A 19,744-nucleotide genomic window follows, 5' to 3' on the forward strand; every position below is an offset into this window, starting at 1 on the left:
TTTTTGTTTTCCTTATTTCAGGTTAAACACTCTAGCCACCCATTTCCCCTTGTATAGACCACATGGGTTTTGAATAGGCTGAACTCAGAACTCATAACCCATCTTCAAAATAGGGTTTTAAACAAACTGACAGCTTTCCATGGTGCAGAAAACCAGTACTCTCTCTCTCTCTCTCCCTTAGAGAAAGCCTGTTTGGTCTCCTCTCTCCCTCTGCTTGCAAAATTGCATGACCTTCTTCGAACAGCAAATTGCATTCAGAAAGATTGACCCAATCTTCTGAGAACTGAATTCTTTCTCTTTCTCTAAGAGAAAACCACATGACCCTCTTAGAACAGCAACCTACATTCAGACAGATTGTAACACTAGAGTCCACTCATCTGTTGCTTTCCAAAACAATAATTCATTACTCCACAGCATGTCCAATTAACAACTACTTGTGAAGTCTCTATAGGCATTTCTGTCTGGCAATTTAAATGAGATCTGTTTTGTGAAATGTTTGTTTGTGACCTACACTACTCCCACAATCTATCCCCTTCAAAAACATAGCTACATACAATATAAAATATGATATAATCCATTACAGTACCCAAATATGACGTACAGACTGCCTTCAGGAGAGTAAATCCAAGAAAGTGACCAGTCTGGACAGAGTACCCAGCCGGGTACTGAAAACCTGTGCTGACCAACTGGCCAGTGTTTTCATGAATATCTTCAAAATCTCATTCCGACAGGGCATGGTACCCATTTGTTTCAAATAGGCTTCAATCGTACACGTGCCCAAAATGAATGTAGTAAATTGCTTAAATGACTTCCGACTAGTGGCACTCACCTCCAGAGTGATAATTTTTTTGAGAGACTGGTGCTGAAGCAGCTGTCTAAGTGGTGACATGGATCCATTCCAATTTGCTTACTACAGCAACAGCGATGCTATCTCACTGGCTCTGCACAAAACCCTGGAACATCTGGGCAGTAGAGACGCATACATCAGGATGTTCTTTATTGACAAAAGTTTGACATTTAACACAATCATCCCTTCAAAGTTAATCAAAAAGCTCCAAGACCCTCAATACCCCATTGTGTAATGGACCCTGCATTTTCTCACCTCCAGGCGCTAATCAGTGCAGATTGGCAAGAACATTTTCTCCACAATCTTCATCAGTACTGGAGCATCACAGGACTGTGTACTTAGCTCCCCTGCTCTGCTCACTTTACACCTAAGACTTCGTAGCTCGGCATGACAACAACATAATTTACAAATTTGTTGACGATATCATGGTAGCGGGCTGTATAAAAAGAGGCAACGAGTCAGCATATAGGAGGGTGATTAAAAACTTGGCCGAATGGTGTACTAGTCACACCTTTTCACTCAATGCCATCAAATCCAAGGAGCTGATCATAAATTTTAGGAAAGCAAAACCAGAGGTATACAATCCAGTGATCATTGGGAGATCAGAGGAGGAGAGATTGAGCAAATTAAAGTTCCTGGGAGCCACTATCTCAAAAGACCTTTCCTGGGCCGAACATACTAACATCATTGTAAAGCACATCAGCACCTCTACTACCTCAGGAGTTTCTGGAGGCTCAGTATGACATCAGAAAACTTGGCAAAGTTCCACATATATGTAGTGGAAAGTGTGCTAAACAGTTGCATCACGGGGGGCACCAATACCCCTGATAGGAAAGGCCTGCAAAAGCTATATCACATGAAAAACTCTCATTACCATTGAGAAAATCTATATTGAACGCTGTCATTGGAAAGCAGTAGCAATCATCACATGCTCTGCTCTCACTGCTGCCATCAGGAAAGAGGATAAGGTGTCACAAGACTCATACCTCTAGTATTAGGAACTGTTGCTACAGTTCAGACACCTAAACAACACTCAATCAGAGGCTCATTTAAGAAGTCTTACATTGCACATTATTTATTACTGTATATTTATATTTTTCTGTATTTGAATAGTCAGTTTGTTTACATTTCATTTTTTCTATGCATTTTTTCTGAGTACAGTGTACACTGCCGATAAGTCAAAATTCTGCCTAGCCTGCAGGAATAAGAATCTCATGGTTGTATGTGATATCACGTATACTCTGACAATAATTTTGAACTTTGAACTTACCCTACAATTGCAGGAGGTGCCACACTTCCTCTTACACCCCATCTCTCACCATCCCTTAGGGACATAAACAGCACTTCTGGGTCAGACAAAGATTCATATCCACCTCTTTCAACATCATCTACTGCATTTAGTGCTCCTAACATGGTGTCCTTTACCTTGTTGATACTAAGTGCAGACTTGGGGACCATTTCGCAGAACAATTATGCTCAATCTGAAATGGTCATCTTGAGCACCTGGTTTCATGCCATTTCAATTCCCCCTCTCATTCCCACACCAACCTGTCAATCCTTGGCCTTCTCCATTGCCAGAGCGAGATTAATGCAAACTAGAGGAAGAACACCTCATTTTCTGCTTGGGCAGCCACAGCCCAACAGTATGAATAATGAATTTTCCAATTTCACGTAAAGGCTCCTCTCTCTTCTTCCGAACTACTTTGTTTCTTCCATTTTACCCATTCCCCACCTATTTTTTCCCCTTTCTCACCCAGTTCCCCACATATTCTCATCTCCCTCTCTATTTGGTTCCTTGCTCTTCTACCCCCATTTAACCATTTGAATTTTTCTGCTCTCTCCAATCCCCTCTTTGGTTCCATCTGGTCTCTCATGACACCACCATTGACACCTTTTCTTCTGATCAAAATTAGCATTAGCATTCTCTGTCCTTGCCTTTTACCTACCCCACCTTGACTCATTTTCCTCCATCTGTCCATCATTCCTCACCTCTCCCTGGTCTACCAATGCCCTGAATCTACCCATGCTCATTAGACTTCCTCTTCTGCCTATCCATCCTGTAGGATGATGATGGTTCCTTTCAGTCAGTTTGTGGGTTTGATACGAGGATACCCCACTCCTCAGAAAGGAACAGGATGTGCATGAATGGATTTTAGGAGTGTAAGGGTTCTACAGGTCCAGACCCACCCTCTCGACAACCCCTCCCGGATTCAGTGGCATGGTGAGGTCCAAGACGGCTGGGGGAAGTTCTGTTGCAGTGAATGGCCAAACCAAGCTTTTATGCAAGGGATATTCATGGCATGTGTTAGCTAGATGGCCGTTCACCCTATGAGAGGATTCATCACCCTTTTTCATCCTCAGGGTGTCTAGCCATCTTCCGCACCAGGTGAAGGAGCCTGTTTAGTCGCCATCCACTCAACAATGTGATAGATCATACTGGGTTACATGGTACCAGTAGCACTCAGACAAGTGACCTGATTTACATTATACTAGCTCACACTACTCCATGATCTCAGTGTTGATGAAGGGTTCCAGTCATCAATGTTGACAATTCTTTTACTCCCACAGAGGCAGCTTGACCCACTGAGTTTCTCCAGCAAATTGTGTGTTGCTTAAGATTCCAGCATCCTTCTCTATAATTAGAGAAAAGGTAGACAAGGAGGAGAGGGAAAATATAATGAAATGGAGATGCAATGATCTTCAGGATCTCAGCATTGGCAGTGTGATGAACTGTTCCCATTGATTTTCCAAGACAGTGCACGTAGCAGTCTGATTGTTGCATACAGGTCACAAGTGAGTTTAGACAAAAGACTGGTGACATACAAGAAACTGCTTCCTGTAATCTAAATATTTAAACACAACATGCTGAAGGAACTCACCAGATCAAGCAGAATCAGTGGTAGAAAAAGGGTGACATTTTGAGTCAAAGCACTTTATCAAGACTGAAAAGTACAGATGGAGATGTCTCCATAATGGACCAGCTTCCTTCCTTGACCTCTCCAACTATTTTCCTTCCTTTCCTCTCAGAGAGCTATCCTGAGTCCCCTGCCCTCTCGCCTTATCATTTCTCAGCTACCCTCCCACCTGTGCCTACCTATTGCCTCTTACCTCTTAGTCTGTGGTCCTCCCCATTCCCTTCATCCCTCCTTTCCTCTCCCCCTTATCCCACTTTTTCTATTTCTGGCTGATTTTTGGGATTTCCAATGAAGGGCTCAAGCCCAAAATGCTGACTGCTTTTTACTTCCTCTGAATACTGCATTTCTTTCTGAGTTTCTCCAGCACTTTTGTGTATTGATATTTGTGTTGCTAGTTGATCAAATATTGTCCTTGTGCTCCCCCCAAAGCACATTAACTTTACTGAATATTACAACAATTAATCAATTTCAACACTATGATAAAATAATATTGTATCATTTACTAAAAATCTTGAAAGTTTTAATCAAATCACCACTTAAACTTCTGAATAGAGTAAGTTACAGCACTGCCCCCCAGTTCCAGTTTTGGCATTTAAACAGCAGTAATTTTAAAATAAAAAATGTTTTTAAAGAATGCTTTGCTTTAAAAGTAAAAGAATTATTGAAATATTTAGAATCAACAATACCGATCGAAAAATCAATCAGAAATAATTGCCTTATAATGTCACCATATAATTTCTATTAAAATAGTTCTCAGCTATGATACAAATTGTGGGCCATTGTCAGAAAATATTGAACTGCGCGTTTCACAAACATTTCTATGACTGATTCCACCTGCATTGAATTCGCCCATCGTTATTGAATGAAGATCTACCGGGACCAATGCCTGAAGAGGACGCACAAAATCAGTGAACTGGTGCGGACTCGAAAGGCCAACATGGCCTGTTTCCGCTCCGTATATGGTTATATGGTTATAAATGATAAGATCTCGATAAAAGCTGGAGAATCACAGCAAATTTGGAGCCAAGCAGAAGAGCAAACAGATAGATTCAACATTCAGAAACTATCCTTAACTTCAGAACTAACACATTTGACATTTAATGAGTTCATGTCCTAGACTCACTAGCAAGATATGAAGCTACTTTTTGACTTCAATTGTAAATGACATCCATATTTATTCTATATAAAATAACCTGCAGCTTATTTTCAATCTTTAACTCTTTTGGGTTGCATCTGTTGAAAGTATGAAATTCCCACAGCGACTGTCAAGATATTCTCTGACACTAATGACTATATTTCCATCAACGGTAAGTACATTTAGAAGCTGACTTCTGTTTCATATGGTGGCACATTTGTTTGATCCCAGATCTAAGTCCGTCAAATCAAAAAGCATCAAACTGAATTTCTAAGTAGAAAATTTAACATTGAAATGGACTGCGCAGTGAGAAAATGGCTTTGCTTTTGAAGTTTCCTATATAATTGTTATATATGTAAGTCTGAGCAGTAATAAGATGGAAAAAATGCATCAAATCAACTGGTTAGGACATAGGCTTTGTAGAATAATAATAACGTTCAAAATTACATCCATAACCAGTTAGGTATCTCAGTGCACCAGGGTACTTACTTATGCAGTTTGCATGGCAGTAGCACAACAGTCTGAATTTCTGATAAGCTGTGATCTTAAATGGTGGAAAATATTATGTCCAATTCATGTCCACTGAACATTATGCGCACTGGCTTAAATAATCCTAAAAAAACTTTAAAAATCCAAACTACCTGACAAACATCATGTCTTTTGAAATATCGCAAGTAAGCTGTTTTAACTGATTTCCTTATAAACATCATATCAGCAGTTTCCACATTTCAGTTTGAATCATTATATAAAGGATGTGACAGGAATAGAATGAATCATTTAAGAGTTGGAAGAAACGATTAAACAAGTAATATGTTAAACTGAGAGGTAAGAATGGGAAGGAAATGTCAATTCATGCTTATCAACCAACAAAAAGTAAAAATAAAAATGAATCAGAATTATCAATTTGATTCTAAAGAGATAGAGATTCTGCTAATCAAAATGATGCATATCTGAGTCCCGTTGCCTGAATTTCCTGTGGCAGTAGGAGATCCAAAGCACTCGTTTGCCAGGTTTCCTCCAGTTGCTTAAATTCAAATTCAGAGCTTTGAGCTTGAAGAGTGGCTACAGTAACTGTAGGCCTTACAGAAGGCAGAAATAATCCTTCAATGAGTGATCCAGGATGTAATATCACTACAGCTAGAGTCATTGGGGGAAAGTGGGTAACAATCCATTAAGGTAGGATTACGTAAGCAGTATAAGATATGTGTGTGTAACCCTGCTAAAGAATCATCATGTAGATTCCCCAATGTAAATAGTGAAGAACCACTGCATTCACTCTCTCATGTGATATTCTGGGAGGAATTTCAAAGTTGCCATGTGCTCCAATGGGAAAAGTCAGCATGCATGGAGAAATACCAGCAAAGGTCCAATCAGACAGTCCATCTCATCACCTCTTGTTGGATGGGATTTACTGTATGGCGGTACAGCTTTGGATGGTCTGTCCAAACTCTAGTGCCCAGCAATGATCTACACTCGCTGTGCCAGTCAAGCTACAGTGCTAGGCTCCATATCTCAGTGTGCACTGGCTGCACCATTTGCCACAGTTCATCCAATCCCCCCCAAAATCTCTTTTATGGATAATTTATTTTTGGATTTGTATCAGGTTAACTGAAGTACCTCTCCATACATAATTCTATAATCGATTTTAGCACTAATTGCATTCACATTCAGGTTCAGAAGAATGCATCCTGAGTGCTAACCAAGGTATCCATAAAATTTTTCCAACCAACTCCACCCATCCCACCCCATCTTCCTTCATTTACCCATCATCCTTCACTCTTCCTTGGCCCACCTTTCACCTTATGCCTCTCTTCTCCTTATAATGGACTCTGATGCAGGGTCTGCCCCCCCCCCCATCACAAATGCTGCTTGGTCGTCTGATTTCTCCAGCAGTTTATTTTGTGCTCCAGATTCCATCATCTGCTCTCTCTCAAGTCTCCACTGATATGACATCAGCCAAAATAAGATTCAAGAACCAGGAGGCAAAACAATGACAGAATAGAGATCTTCTAAGTGAATTTGGTTTGAGTACCGAGTGGGTACATTTTTACAAGGCTGTAAAAGAAAGCTGGTGACAATAGAATAAAGAATTAAGGAGATTACTCCACCTGCCTTTCCAATTCTCCCTCTCCACCACCAAGATCATGACCTTACTCCATCATGTTTGTGTGGTAGCTGGTGTGCAATGGCAAGTCCATATTAAAAGACACTTCTCTATAATTTCATATTAGACCTGGAAAGCCAGGAATTCTGGACTCTCATAGATAGTTTTGGCAGTAACATTTATAACTGTTTCTCTGTTATCACAGTTCAGGAACTCGGATGCTTTACTACAATGAATGTAACACAATGGCCAGTTTATTTATCAAACTATAATTTCTGGATTGTCAAACAGCAAGAGAATACCGTCTTTTTGGAGCGACCTTGTTGTCAAGAATGAGGTACTCCACTGCCTCACTGACTCCTTTATAGAATTAGAGAATGCCTTTGTCCCTTCCGTTCACTCTAACATGGCACCAACACTCAAGCTTTTCAACTCTGAAAACTTTGTGAAGGCCAAGGAAGAATTCTACCCCTCTATTCCCACCTTGAATTCCTCATCCACATTCCAAATAGAGGTGCATTGTCAGGCAACTTCAATGCCATGGTGAGCAGATAAGCAGCCCTCTGATTAAGCAAGATCAGCAATAAAATAGTTGGGATAGTTAACTCTAATATGATTTTTCTCTTGACAAAATGCTTGACCACGCCTTGTCAAAATTAACATTTTTTTTAAAATCAGAGACACAAGCATGAAACAAAGCATAGTACCTGTTATATCAAGTCATCATCCAAGCAAAGGACTGCAAAAAAAAATTATCTGCCATTCATCTGCATTAACCTGCACCAAAACATTACCATCAACATAGGGACCACTGCAAAGCAGATCCACGTCGAAGAACTCAAGATTCATACAAAGTAGATATGCTCAGACAGAACCTCAGACAACCTGCAATCACCCAGGCAACACGAACCACAAATTGTCTACAACTTATGGGCTGTCCTAAATTCTGCTGTGATTAGTAACTGTCGTTGTGGTTTATCACTTATTTTCAAGTGAAATAATAATTGCAATGTGAACAAAGGTGTCTGAGCTGAACAATATGGGCATGAAAATTCCTTTCTTACAGGTATAGAGGTGTGGGAATGCTTTAGTATGACTGGTTTTTAATTTTCAAGATTCTCTTTTTCTCTTTGCTTCCTACCTTCTGACTTCCTCATGTGAATGAGCATGACATTTTAAGCTAAAAAGAATGTGTTTTGTTGTCTGTGGTACATGTCAATGTTGACATTCTTCAGGGGTGTTCAAAAAGAGACTGCATCTCTTTCTCTATCCATCACATGCCCGTTTTCCGCAAGATGCTGTTATCCTATCATCAGGCAGTCTAATAACATGTCCTGCCCATCTGATGTGTGATTCTTTCAACTGTGTGCACATCCTGGAATCTTGTCTTACCACTTAATGTGATGTATTCTGCACATACTGCTCACATAGAAATGGTTATGTTTGCTGTATACCATCCATGTCTTACAAGCACAGAGTAAGGTGGGTATGACTTCAACTCAATATTTAGGATGATTCTTCTTTATTTCTAGGCTTTACTTCTCAGCCTTCCAAAAGCAAAGTTGGCTTTTGTTATCCTGTTGTTGACTCTGTCATCAATGTTTACTGACCTTGAAAGAGTGCTCCAATTTATGTGAACTTGTCCTCTAAACTTTTGACCATTCATTAGAATCAGAATCAGGGTTTATTGTCATGAACAAGTCATAAAATTCAGTGTTTTATGGCAGCATCATAGAGCAAACCTACATATTATAACCATCTTATGACATTACCATAAAAAAAATAATAATACTAATAGTGCATGAAAAGTAAGGCACTGTTTTTGGTCCTCAGAGATGTTAACACCCAGGAATTTAAAGTTTTTGACCCTCTCCACTACTGAGCCCTCAATGAGGACTGGGTCATGTTCCCCTAACTTCCTCCTGAAGTCCACAATCATCTCCTTGTTTTTTTTTAATGACATTGAGTGCAAGGTTGATATTGTTACACCATTCAACGACCTGATCAATCTCCCTCCTCTACGCTTCCTCATTGCCGTTTGTGACAACTGTGGTGTAATCGACAAATTTGTAGATAGCATTGGAATCATGCCTGGCCACACAGTCGCGGGTGTATAAAGAGTAGAGCAGTGCGCTAAGCACGCATCCTTGGGGTGCACCTGTGTTGATGATCAGTGATGAGAAGACATTTAGATGTAGACAGTTAAGATGTTTGGTTCCATATATGGGGTGTTTGGTGTAGGTTGATGCATAATTTCCATTTCTATGTGCTAATTGTGAAGCTAATATTACTACAGACATTGGCAAATTTGTCTAAATGTTCACGCATATTAACTGAATTTGCATTAAGTGCAGTCATCAGCATCTGTAAAGAGACTGCTAACATGCTCGCCTTTTTTTTCCTCTACCCTTTCCAGTTTTCCCCTCCCTTCCCCCTCCACCCACCTAACCATCCCTCCTCCCCTCTCCACCTATCATTTCCTGCCTTTGCCAACACCCCCCCCCACCCTCCATTCTTCTGTTTGATGCCTGCCGACATTCATCCATACCTCGATTAAGGGCTCAAGCCTGAAACATTATTTATGTATTTTTACCTTTGCTTCATAAAGAACACTGTTTGATCAGCTGAGTTTTTCCAGCTTTATGTTTTTACTTCAACCACAGTGTCTGCAGATTTTTGTGATTTACTTCTGTAAATACTCTTATTTTCTCAACGAAGGAGTGATTTTGATGAAATGACTAGCAGATTGAGGAGCTATTTAAACAAATACAAAAGGCATGCACCATCCACACCATTCATTGAATTGAATTATTTATTGTCACATATTCTGAGATAGAGGGAAAAATATTTTGTATGGTATTCGATTTAGATAAGTGCAACAGGTCATGCAAAATAAAATGAATGTGCAGAGGATGATTTTACAGAAAAGTGGAGTTAAATTAGTGCAAGGGCCAAGATAAAGTGGGTTAACAAGGTCATGAGAGGTCCATTCAAGAGTCTGATAACAATGGGAAAGAAGCTGTACTTGAAACTGGTGGTATGGACTTTCAAACTCTTGTATCTTCTGCTGAACGGAAGAGGGGAGAAGCGAGTGTGACCGGGTGGGTCTCTTCTGAGGCAGCAGAAAGCGTAGACAGAGTAAATGCAGGGGATACTGGTTTGTGCAACAGTCTGAACTGCATTCACAACTCAACATTTTTTTTGCAGTCTCAGGCAGAGCAATTCCTTTACCAAACTGTAATGCATTCTGACAGGATACTTTCTATTGCCCTGCCAACATCACATGAATGAGATAGTGAATAAATAAAGTGCAGGAGGCTCAGAAATTCACAAGTACGGTATATAGCTTGTCTCATGAGATGGGGTGAGAAGTGTCAGAAATGGTCCGTGAAATTCAGGAGGATGGAGGTTAGCAGCAAGATGAGAAAATGTATGAGTTCTGCATAGGTGCAAGAAACAGTCCCAATGCAATCATTAATGAAACAGAAGAATTGAGGGGTGGTGCCAGGGTAGATGCAGAACAAAGGTCGTTCCAAGTAACGCACAAAAAGGACATAATAGCTCAGAACCAATTGAGTGCCATAGCTACATTTTTGACTGGAAGGAAATGAATCAAAAACACAGTTATTAAGGGTGAGAACAAGTTCTGCTAGGTAGATGAGTGTTGGTGGAGGGAAACTAGTCAGAAGTTGTTCCAGGAAGAAGCAGAAAGCTGGAAGACCTTCCTGATGGAGGATAGAGGTATACAAAGATGGAAATCCATGGTGAAGATGAAACAGTGGGAACTGGGAATCAAAAGTCATCAAAGAGGTGAAGGGCAATGGGAGGTATGCCAGGTATAGACAGTAAGAGACTGATCAAGGGAGAGAAAATGGGGTCAAGATATGAGGAAGTTAATTTGGTGTGCTAAGAACAGATGGAAGCAATGGGCCTGCTAAGGAAGTTCTGTTTGTGAATGCTAATAGGGCAAATTGATCCATTTGTACCACTTATTTCTCATCTTGGGAGATAAACTTTCTACAGACATATTATACAAACCTACCAACTCCCACAATTATCTCGACTACACTTCTTCACGCCTTGTCTCCTTTAAGCATTCTATTGCTTTGTCTTAATTTACCGGTCTCCAGCACATCTGCTCCCAAGATGAGGCCTTCTATTTCAGATCATTCAAGCTGTCTTCCTTCTTCAAAAAAAATGGCTTCGTCTCTCAGCCCTTACCCGCACCTCCTCCATTTCTGCAGATCCGCCCTGACCTCCCCCCCGCCCTTAGATGCAAAAAGAATACCTATCACCCTCCTCATCCAACATATTATCCTCCACCATATCTGTCACCTACAACATGATCCTATCAAGACAGATCTTCCTCTCTCTACCTTCCAATGGGACCACTCCCTCTGTGACGCCCTCATCCATTCCCACCAATCACCCCATTGGAACCTAACCCAGTGACCGCAGTAAGAACCACACCAGCACTCACACTTCCTCCTTCACGGATGGCTCATCCGCACATCCTCCAGTACCCGTACATCGAGCCTGGCCCCCTCGGGTCGACGTATGTGCAACAAGGACAGGATTCTTCTTGTCCTCATCCAGTGCTCCTGTGGTTGTCTTCTCGACATTGAAGATACTGGGTGCAGACTGGGAGATCGTTTCGTGGACCACAATATTCCCAGTGGAATATTCCCAATTCCACATCCCGTTACCACGTCCATGGTCTCATGCACTGCCACAGACACCAATGGCAAATTGGAGGAACAACACCTCATCTTCTGTCTGGGCACCCTCCAGCCAGATGGTATTAACATCGACTTCTTCACCTTTTGATCAAACCTTCCCCCTCACTTTTTCACCTGTCGCCTTCCCCCAGTTCTGTCTCACTCCTTTTTCCCTCAATCAATTCTCCCCTTATCATATCCAATGAACACCCCCCCCCCCTTGCACTGTCTCTATTCCGACAGTTGCCTCCTCTTTGCTCATTCCTTGAAGAGGGGCTCGAGCCCAAAACGTCTACGAGATGGTCGCTACCAAGACCGGCTGAGTCCCTCCAGCATGTGGTGGGCGTTTTACCCCTCCCCCCTGACCCGAGTCACCGCCCCACACTTTACTCAGGCGCCTGCCACCATTTTACTCGCCCCTTAAATCAGGGACTCGGGCCCGAAACGTGGGTCACGTCTCTACTGTCGCTCTCTGAAGTTCCCTATTTCACCTGCGGACTTTCTCCAGCATGAATGGAGCTTTTCCGACAATCAGGGCGCCTGCAGAGGTCGGCGTTTCGCCACGTGACCCTGACGTCACTCCGTTGGCGTGACGTCGGGTCGAACGTTAGCGCGCGCAGAAAGCTTGGCGGTTCTGGGGCCGGAGACGCGGTTCAAGGCACCGAGATGAGCCTGTGGGTGGATAAGTACCGGCCGACCTCCCTCGGCAAGCTGGACTATCACAGGGAGCAGGCCAGCCAGCTCCGGAACTTGGTGAGTGGTCGGGCGGGATGAGCCCACGTCCAGGCAGCGACTTTTCAACTGGAGACCCCCCACCCACCCACCCACTACTGCCCCCAATAACCTGGCGGAGCAACTCAGTGGGTCGAGCAGCAGCAGCAGTGGGAGAAAAAGAGGTGAAGCCCCGGGTCGAGACGTCGACCAGTTTTCTCCTCCTGATGCAGCTCCTCCAGCAGATGGTTGCAGCGAGTTTTAGTTTGGATTCGCTGCCTTTTAAAGGAGCGATGTCGCCCCAGTGTCTAGTTGCGATGCTCTGTGAGGCACAGTTATTTGTGCAAATCAAGTCATCCTTGGTCACGAACGTCAACAATTCTTTATTAAATAACACGTCCAGTTTCGGGTTGTTATTGAAAAAAATATCCGCTTGGTGTAATAGATCGTTGGCCCTTTCCACTTTCATTTTGATCAATTTACTCTTCAGCTGAGTGCATTGAACTTCAGGGATACAGGTGCTGGGCGGTATAGGCTTGGAAATCCTGCAGAGAAAGGCCTGCATATTGACACCACTGTCAGTCGGACCTCTTGTCCACCAATGATCCTCAATACTCCTGTTGAGGATAGAAAGAAGTGAAGGCGAATTTGTCTTCGAATCTCCCACCCAACCCTGTCTGACGTCTTCCTCCATTTGACCACTTTTTTTTCTTGCCCCTTCCTCTGACTGGAGGAACACCTTATTTTCCGTCTGGACCCTCTCCTGCCAGATGGCATTAACATTGACTTCTCTGCTTTCTGCTAAACTTGCTCACCTTTTCTTTCCTTTTAAGTTCTCCCTTTCCTTTAGCCAGCCCATCCTGCCTCATCCTGATTGCTGTTGACCCCTCCCTCCCTTCTCCACCTATCTCTTGCCTTTGCCATCCCCTCCCCCCATTTTTTTGTTCAGAGGTCTGCCAACATTCTCTCATACCGTGATAAAGGGCTCAAGCCCAAAATGTCGGATACATATTTTTACTTAAGTCCCTCCATCACCACTCTCCACTGCCTGGCCAAACTTGTTCTTACCATAAAGAACTTCTTCTTTGACTCATAGCACTTTTTTCCAAATCAAAGGAGAAGCCATGGATACCTGTATGGGTCCCTGCACATGCAAGGCTCTCAACTCTTGCTCCACTATATTGATGAGTATATTGGTGGTGCCTCATGCACCTGCCATGAGCTCATCAATTTTATTCACTTTCCTAACTTTCACCTCAACCTCAAATTCACTATCCATCTCTGTTGACACTCTCCCCTTTCTTGACCTCTGTCTTCGTCTCAGGAGATGAGTTTTCTACAGACATTTTTTTTACAAATCTACCAACTCCAACAACTACCTCAACTCCACATTTCTTCACACCCAGTCCCCTACAAGGATTCTATTCCTTTCTCTCAGTTCTTCCATCACCATCATATTAATTCCCAAGATGAGGACTTCCAGTCCAGATCACATGAAATGTCCTCCTTCCAAAAACATGGATTGCCCTCCATCACCATCAACTCAGCCCTTATCTGCATCTTCTCCATTTCCCGCTCATCTGCCCTGGCCTATTCTGCCCCCAGGTGCAACAAAAACAGGATTACCCTTGATCTCATCAACAATCCCACCAGCCTCTGCATCCAACATTACAGCACAGAAATAAGCCCCTTTTGCCTTTCTAGTTTGTGCTGAAACATTTTTTTTGCCTCGTCCCACTGATCTGCACCCATTCCATAGCCCTCCATTCCTCTCTCATCCATGTACATGTCCAAATTCTTCTTAAATGTTAAAATTGAACTCTCATTCAATATTTCAGCTAATAGCTCATTCCACACTCCCACAACTCTGTGTGAAAAAGTTCCCTCTAAACTTTTCCCCTTTCTTTCTTAACCCATGTCCTCGGGTTTGTATCTTACCTACCCTCAGTGACAAAAGCCTACTTACAGTTACTCTGTCTATCCCCTTGTAATTGTAAATACCTCAATCCTCCCTTGTTTGCTGATGTGTCTGCCATCCCTCCCTTATTCACCTATTACCTCTGCCTGTAGGACTGCTCTCCTATCCCTGACCCTCCCTCCACCATTTTGTTCGGGCACCTATCTACATTTTGCTCATACCTTGATGAAGGGTTCAAGCTGAAACATTGGTGATGCATTTCTATCTCTGCTATATCTGAACCCTTCTCCATTAACAATGGCGTGAAGCAAGGCTGCGTTCTCGCACCAACCCTCTTCAATCTTCTTTAGCATGATGCTGAAACAAGCCATGAAAGACCTCAACAATGAAGACGCTGTTTACATCCAGTACCGCACGGATGGCAGTCTCTTCAATCTGAGGCGCCTGCAAGCTCACACCAAGACACAAGAGCAACTTGTCCGTGAACTACTCTTTGCAGACGATGCCGCTTTAGTTGCCCATTCAGAGCCAGCTCTTCAGCGCTTGGCGTCCTGTTTTGCGGAAACTGCCAAAATGTTTGGCCTGGAAGTCAGCCTGAAGAAAACTGAGGTCCTCCATCAGCCAGCTCCCCACCATGACTACCAGCCCACCCACATCTCCATCGGGCACACAAAACTCAAAACAGTAAACCAGTTTACCTATCTCGGCTGCACCATTTCATCGGATGCAAGGATCGATAACGAGATAGACAACAGACTCGCCAAGGCAAATAGCGCCTTTAGAAGACTACACAAAAGAGTCTGGAAAAACAACCAACTGAAAAACCTCACAACGATTAGCGTATACAGAGCCGTTGTCATACCCACACTCCTGTTTGGCTCCGAATCATGGGTCCACCTACGGCTCCTAGAACGCTTCCACCAGCATTGTCTCCGCTCCAACCTCAACATTCATTGGAGCGACTTCATCACCAACATCGAAGTACTTGAGATGGCAGAGGCCGACAGCATTGAATCCACGCTGCTGAAGATCCAACTGCGCTGGGTAGGTCACGTCTCCAGAATGGAGGACCATCACCTTCCCAAGATCGTGTTATATGGCGAGCTCTCCACTGGCCACTGAGACAGAGGTGCACCAAAGAAGAGGTACAAGGACTGCCTAAAGAAATCTCTTGGTGCCTGCCACATTGACCACCGCCATTGGGCTGATAATCACCACAAACCGCGCATCTTGGCGCCTCACAGTTCGGCGGGCAGCAACCTCCTTTGAAGAAGACTGCAGAGCCCACCTCACTGACAAAAGACAAAGGAGGAATAACCCTACACCCAACCCCAACCAACCAATTTTCCCTTGCAACCGCTGCAACCGTGTCTGCCTGTCCCGCATCGGATTTGTCAGCCACCAACGAGCCTGCAGCTGACGTGGACATTACCCCTCCATTAATCTTCGTCTGCGAAGCCAAGCCAAAGAAAAAGAAAAAATATCAAGTACACTGTTTGACCTGCTGAGATTCTCCAGCATTGTGTTTTTACTTCAATCATGGTTCTGCAAACTTTTGTATTTTACTCCTGTTCATCACTTGTGCTTTACTTGTTTTGTATTTATCCTCAGAACCCTTACTCTCAACCAATTTCAGCTCATTCCTGTCTTTCCCTCGTCTCGTTGGTTGCAATATTTTTAGAATGAAAAATGAAATTGCACTTTTATTTGTAAAACTGTCAGACACATGTAAGCCTACTTTGTCATCAGTTTTATCAAAAAGTTAATTGACTTTAAAAAGCAATGTTAACTTGCATCTAATACTTGCCAAAATATTTTTTCAATTTCTTTGAATCGTGTTGATTTTTCTATCATTCTTCCAAATTTAGTGTCAACCTTGAGCACTTCAGATAAAGAGCTTTTCACTGCCAAAGAAGTAGCTGTGAAATATAGATGAAGCAAATTGATTTTTTTTTTGAGAAATGAAAGATTAAAATATGAAAAATATTTTCACAAATTTTGGGGATACAGCCAGGAGATGGAACTAAATTTGTAATGGATGTGTGACAACTTGTGTGAATTACTTTCATCTGTACTTAAAACTAGTATCTTTATTATTCATCATTACCAGTAAAGCAAATAATTTGTAGTAATTCTGTGTTGCAGTTTGTAGAGCTTGATGTGTTTAAATTGGTTGTCACTTTAGCTTGTAAGTGGAAGTTCAATTATATTTATCAAGTGGAAAGCAATGACTTTTGGTTTATTTTCAACCAGGTCCAGTGTGGTGACTTCCCTCATTTGTTGGTATATGGGCCTTCAGGCTCAGGAAAGAAAACCAGGATAATGTGCTTACTTCGTGAGCTTTATGGTGCAGGTATAGAGAAGCTAAGGATTGAACATCAAACAATTACAGTAAGAAAATGGTTTACATTTCATCAAACAAAATATGTTTAGAACTCCTATATCATATCGCAAACATGAAATGTACTTCAGTTGTACTCCCTCATTTGCTTTTTGTTGGTATACGGAAATGGTTGTACAGTATCCAAAGTGCTTGGGACCAGTTGTTTTTCGGTTATGGGGTTTTTTTGGTTTTCGGAACAATGGAACTAAACAGCACAGTAGCATCAGAAGAATATGTATATCAGCGGTCCCAACACATCCCCACTATTGCAGCTGATCCCCGACACCTCCCCATCGCCGCTGGTCCCCACTGCGGTCCTTGCTCCTGCCCAGGAGCCCAAGGTCCTTGTTCCTGCCTGGGAGGCCACTATCCTGGATGATGTCAGGACAAAGGATCCTTCCAATTACTTGTGGCTGGGAGATAGCGGCATACATTTGTAAACCAAGTACAGCAGAGGACACAACATTGCTTCAGGTGTTGGCTGTGATTGGGTTGAAGGCAAAGCAGAGAGATTGGAGAGATGCCACATGCTCCCATTAAGATTCATTCCTGGAATCCACAGGGAGAGTTGGAGAGAAAAGTTAATAGGAGTTGGTAAAGAAGAAATGGAAAGGGAGAGGGGAGGGAGGTATCTGAAACGAGGACAATTGGCATTCATGCCCTTTAGTTTAAGGGCTGTCTTTGCATCTAATTTCTCCCCATTTGCTGCCTGACCGGCCAACTTCCTCTAGTAGCTTACTGATGGGTCAAGATTCCAGCCTGCTTCTCTGAGCCAACATCCAGCCGTTCACTGTGTATCTTCCTGGCTGGTTCTGAGCTCTGTTGTTACCAAACTGGCACCAACAGAATTTCACATGAGCAAGTCAGGTGGTGATTTTTTTTTCCAACTTATGACGTCATGTCAACACTTTAAAAAAAAAGTTTGGTTTTTGGATCTTTTTGGTATTCAGAACTTCAGATACGGGGTACTTAAATTTGTTTGATTGTTAGTTTATGACAATGTAAAAGGGATGATAAGTGCAAAATAATTTATTCAAAACTGAATAATTCTGTTTATTTAAAAGGATTGGGAATTTATATACTTATTATTGATACAGTTTGCAAAGAAATGTTACAAAAAAAGACTTATTTCTGGATCCTGCCTTTGAAGTGCAGGATCTGGGGGTCAGAATTTATTGCCCTCCCCAATTTACCCTGAGAAGGTGGTAGTGATCCACCATCTTAAACTGTGACAGTCCTTCTGGAGAATATACCAGGCTTAGAACAGAGGACAATGCCAGTTTAGAACACAGAAATTAAAAGCATAGTTTCGGCTCTTCAGTTCTCAACTTTGTGCCAACCTAATAACCTACTCTAATAACTGTGTAGAAGTTCCTGACTGCATAAACATCCATTTTTCTCATTTCTATGTTCCTATCTAATTGTCCCTTAAAAGATCTTATTATCCCTGCCTCCACCACCATTGCCCTCAGTGCATTCCATGCAGCCACCACACTCTGTTTTTCATAAAGTGATAATGGTAAAACTCAGTGGCTTGCCAGACCATTTGACAGTCCATTAAATAGTCAGCCACATTGGTGAGCCCATGCAAACAGAATAAGAATGGTAGATTTCTTCTTATGAAAGATATTAGTGATTGTAATATCAGAGCTGTGGTATGACTTGTTAATTGAACTTTCACTTCTAATGAAGTGATCATGGTGCAGCAATGAATGGTTAGATTAGCCATTGTAAAATTTAGGTCTTGGGTCAAATCAGTGCGGTTATAGAGGCAGTGATCCAGGTTTGTCTCTGTAAGGAGTTTGCACATTCTCCCCATAGCTGTGTAGACTTCCTCCCATCCTTCAAAACGTACCAAGGTTGTAGGCCAATTGGGTGTAATTTGGCAGCCTGGGCTCATGGGCCGAAAGGGCTTGAGCTTTATGTCTAAATTTTTAAAATGCAAAAACACTATTAAAGTTGTAAATTGTCATTGTTGTGAATCCTTGCAGACACCGTCCAAAAAGAAACTGGAAATGAGCACAATAGCAAGCAACTACCACCTTGAGGTTAATGCAAGGTAAGTTCTTTCAGACTGTAAGTATTTTGTTGATCATCTTTTTTAAAAATTAAAGTAACACTATTGATGTAATGTTTTTTCCACTTGAAATGGGAATTGAATAAGCATGCATTTGCTCACTAATCAAAGGAGACCAGTTTTTTCTATACCAGGTGTGTCAATTTCATAGCTACAGTTGATTTTAACTGTAATTCAGAATTTCCACTGCCCCTGCATTCAAAGACTGTTTCCACCATCGTTTCATATTTTAATTCAGCCCTTTGAGCCTTTGAAAGTTCTCTGACTATTTCCATTTGTTTTGTCTGCCCCTTCATTTCTTAGAAGGTGCATGATCATACACTTTCTGACATTCTATTTCATTTGCCACTTCCCTGCATTTGTGCATTTTGAGATCAAGAAGGTGATGGTGCTGGTTCTTTTGAAGAGCATAAGGCTCCAGGGCCTTATGGGATAGAATGCAGTCTGTTGAAGTATTGAAAGTGTGATAATAAACTCATCATCATCAAAGAAAGTCTTTGGTATGTTTGCCTTCATTGGCTGGGCTATGGAGTATAGAAGTAATGCTGCAGATATATAAAACTTTTAGACTACACTTAGAGCAGTGGTTCTCAACCTTTTTCTTTCCACTCACATACCACTTTAAGTAATCCCTATGCCATCGGTGCTCTGTGATTAGTGAGGGATTGCTTAAGGTGGGATGTGCAGAAAGGAAAAGTTAAGAATCACTGCTCTAGACCCAATTGGTACTGAAATATTTTGCTTGAGAACAATTGTCATTGGCCCATTTCCTTTGGAATTATGAAACCAGACACATAATGAGTCAATGACGTACGATTAAAACTAGTTTTCAAACTTTTTCTTTCCACCCACATACCACCTTAAGCAATCCCTTCCTAATCACAGATCACCGATGGCATAGGGAATACTTAAAGTGGTATGTGACTGTAAAGAAAA

At 42.1% G+C, this 19,744-nt stretch overlaps 2 protein-coding genes across 7 annotated transcripts in view; one reads left to right on the forward strand and one right to left on the reverse strand.

Annotated features, from left to right (window-relative positions):
- stard13a (StAR related lipid transfer domain containing 13a) overlaps positions 1 to 12,282 on the reverse strand; it is a 684,147-nt gene extending 671,865 nt beyond the window's left edge. For 5 of the 6 annotated variants that reach the window (XM_069891632.1, XM_069891628.1, XM_069891627.1 and 2 more), the window contains exon 1: positions 12,211 to 12,282. The gene's annotated coding sequence lies outside the window, so the exon portion shown is untranslated. Of the gene's footprint in view, positions 1 to 11,481; positions 11,835 to 12,210 lie in introns of those variants that run through there. The other variant, XM_069891629.1, reaches the window with a different exon arrangement.
- Positions 12,283 to 12,312: 30 nt separating this feature from the next.
- rfc3 (replication factor C (activator 1) 3) overlaps positions 12,313 to 19,744 on the forward strand; it is a 31,146-nt gene continuing 23,714 nt past the window's right edge. Inside the window, exons 1-3 of the mRNA XM_069891648.1 lie at positions 12,313 to 12,472; positions 16,602 to 16,739; positions 18,723 to 18,790. Of these exons, the coding sequence (XP_069747749.1) occupies positions 12,386 to 12,472; positions 16,602 to 16,739; positions 18,723 to 18,790 (293 nt within the window). The 5' untranslated portion in view covers positions 12,313 to 12,385. The remainder of the gene's footprint in view (positions 12,473 to 16,601; positions 16,740 to 18,722; positions 18,791 to 19,744) is intronic.

The sequence above is a fragment of the Narcine bancroftii genome, chromosome 7 (genome assembly GCF_036971445.1).
Source record: "Narcine bancroftii isolate sNarBan1 chromosome 7, sNarBan1.hap1, whole genome shotgun sequence".
Lineage (NCBI taxonomy): Eukaryota > Metazoa > Chordata > Chondrichthyes > Torpediniformes > Narcinidae > Narcine > Narcine bancroftii.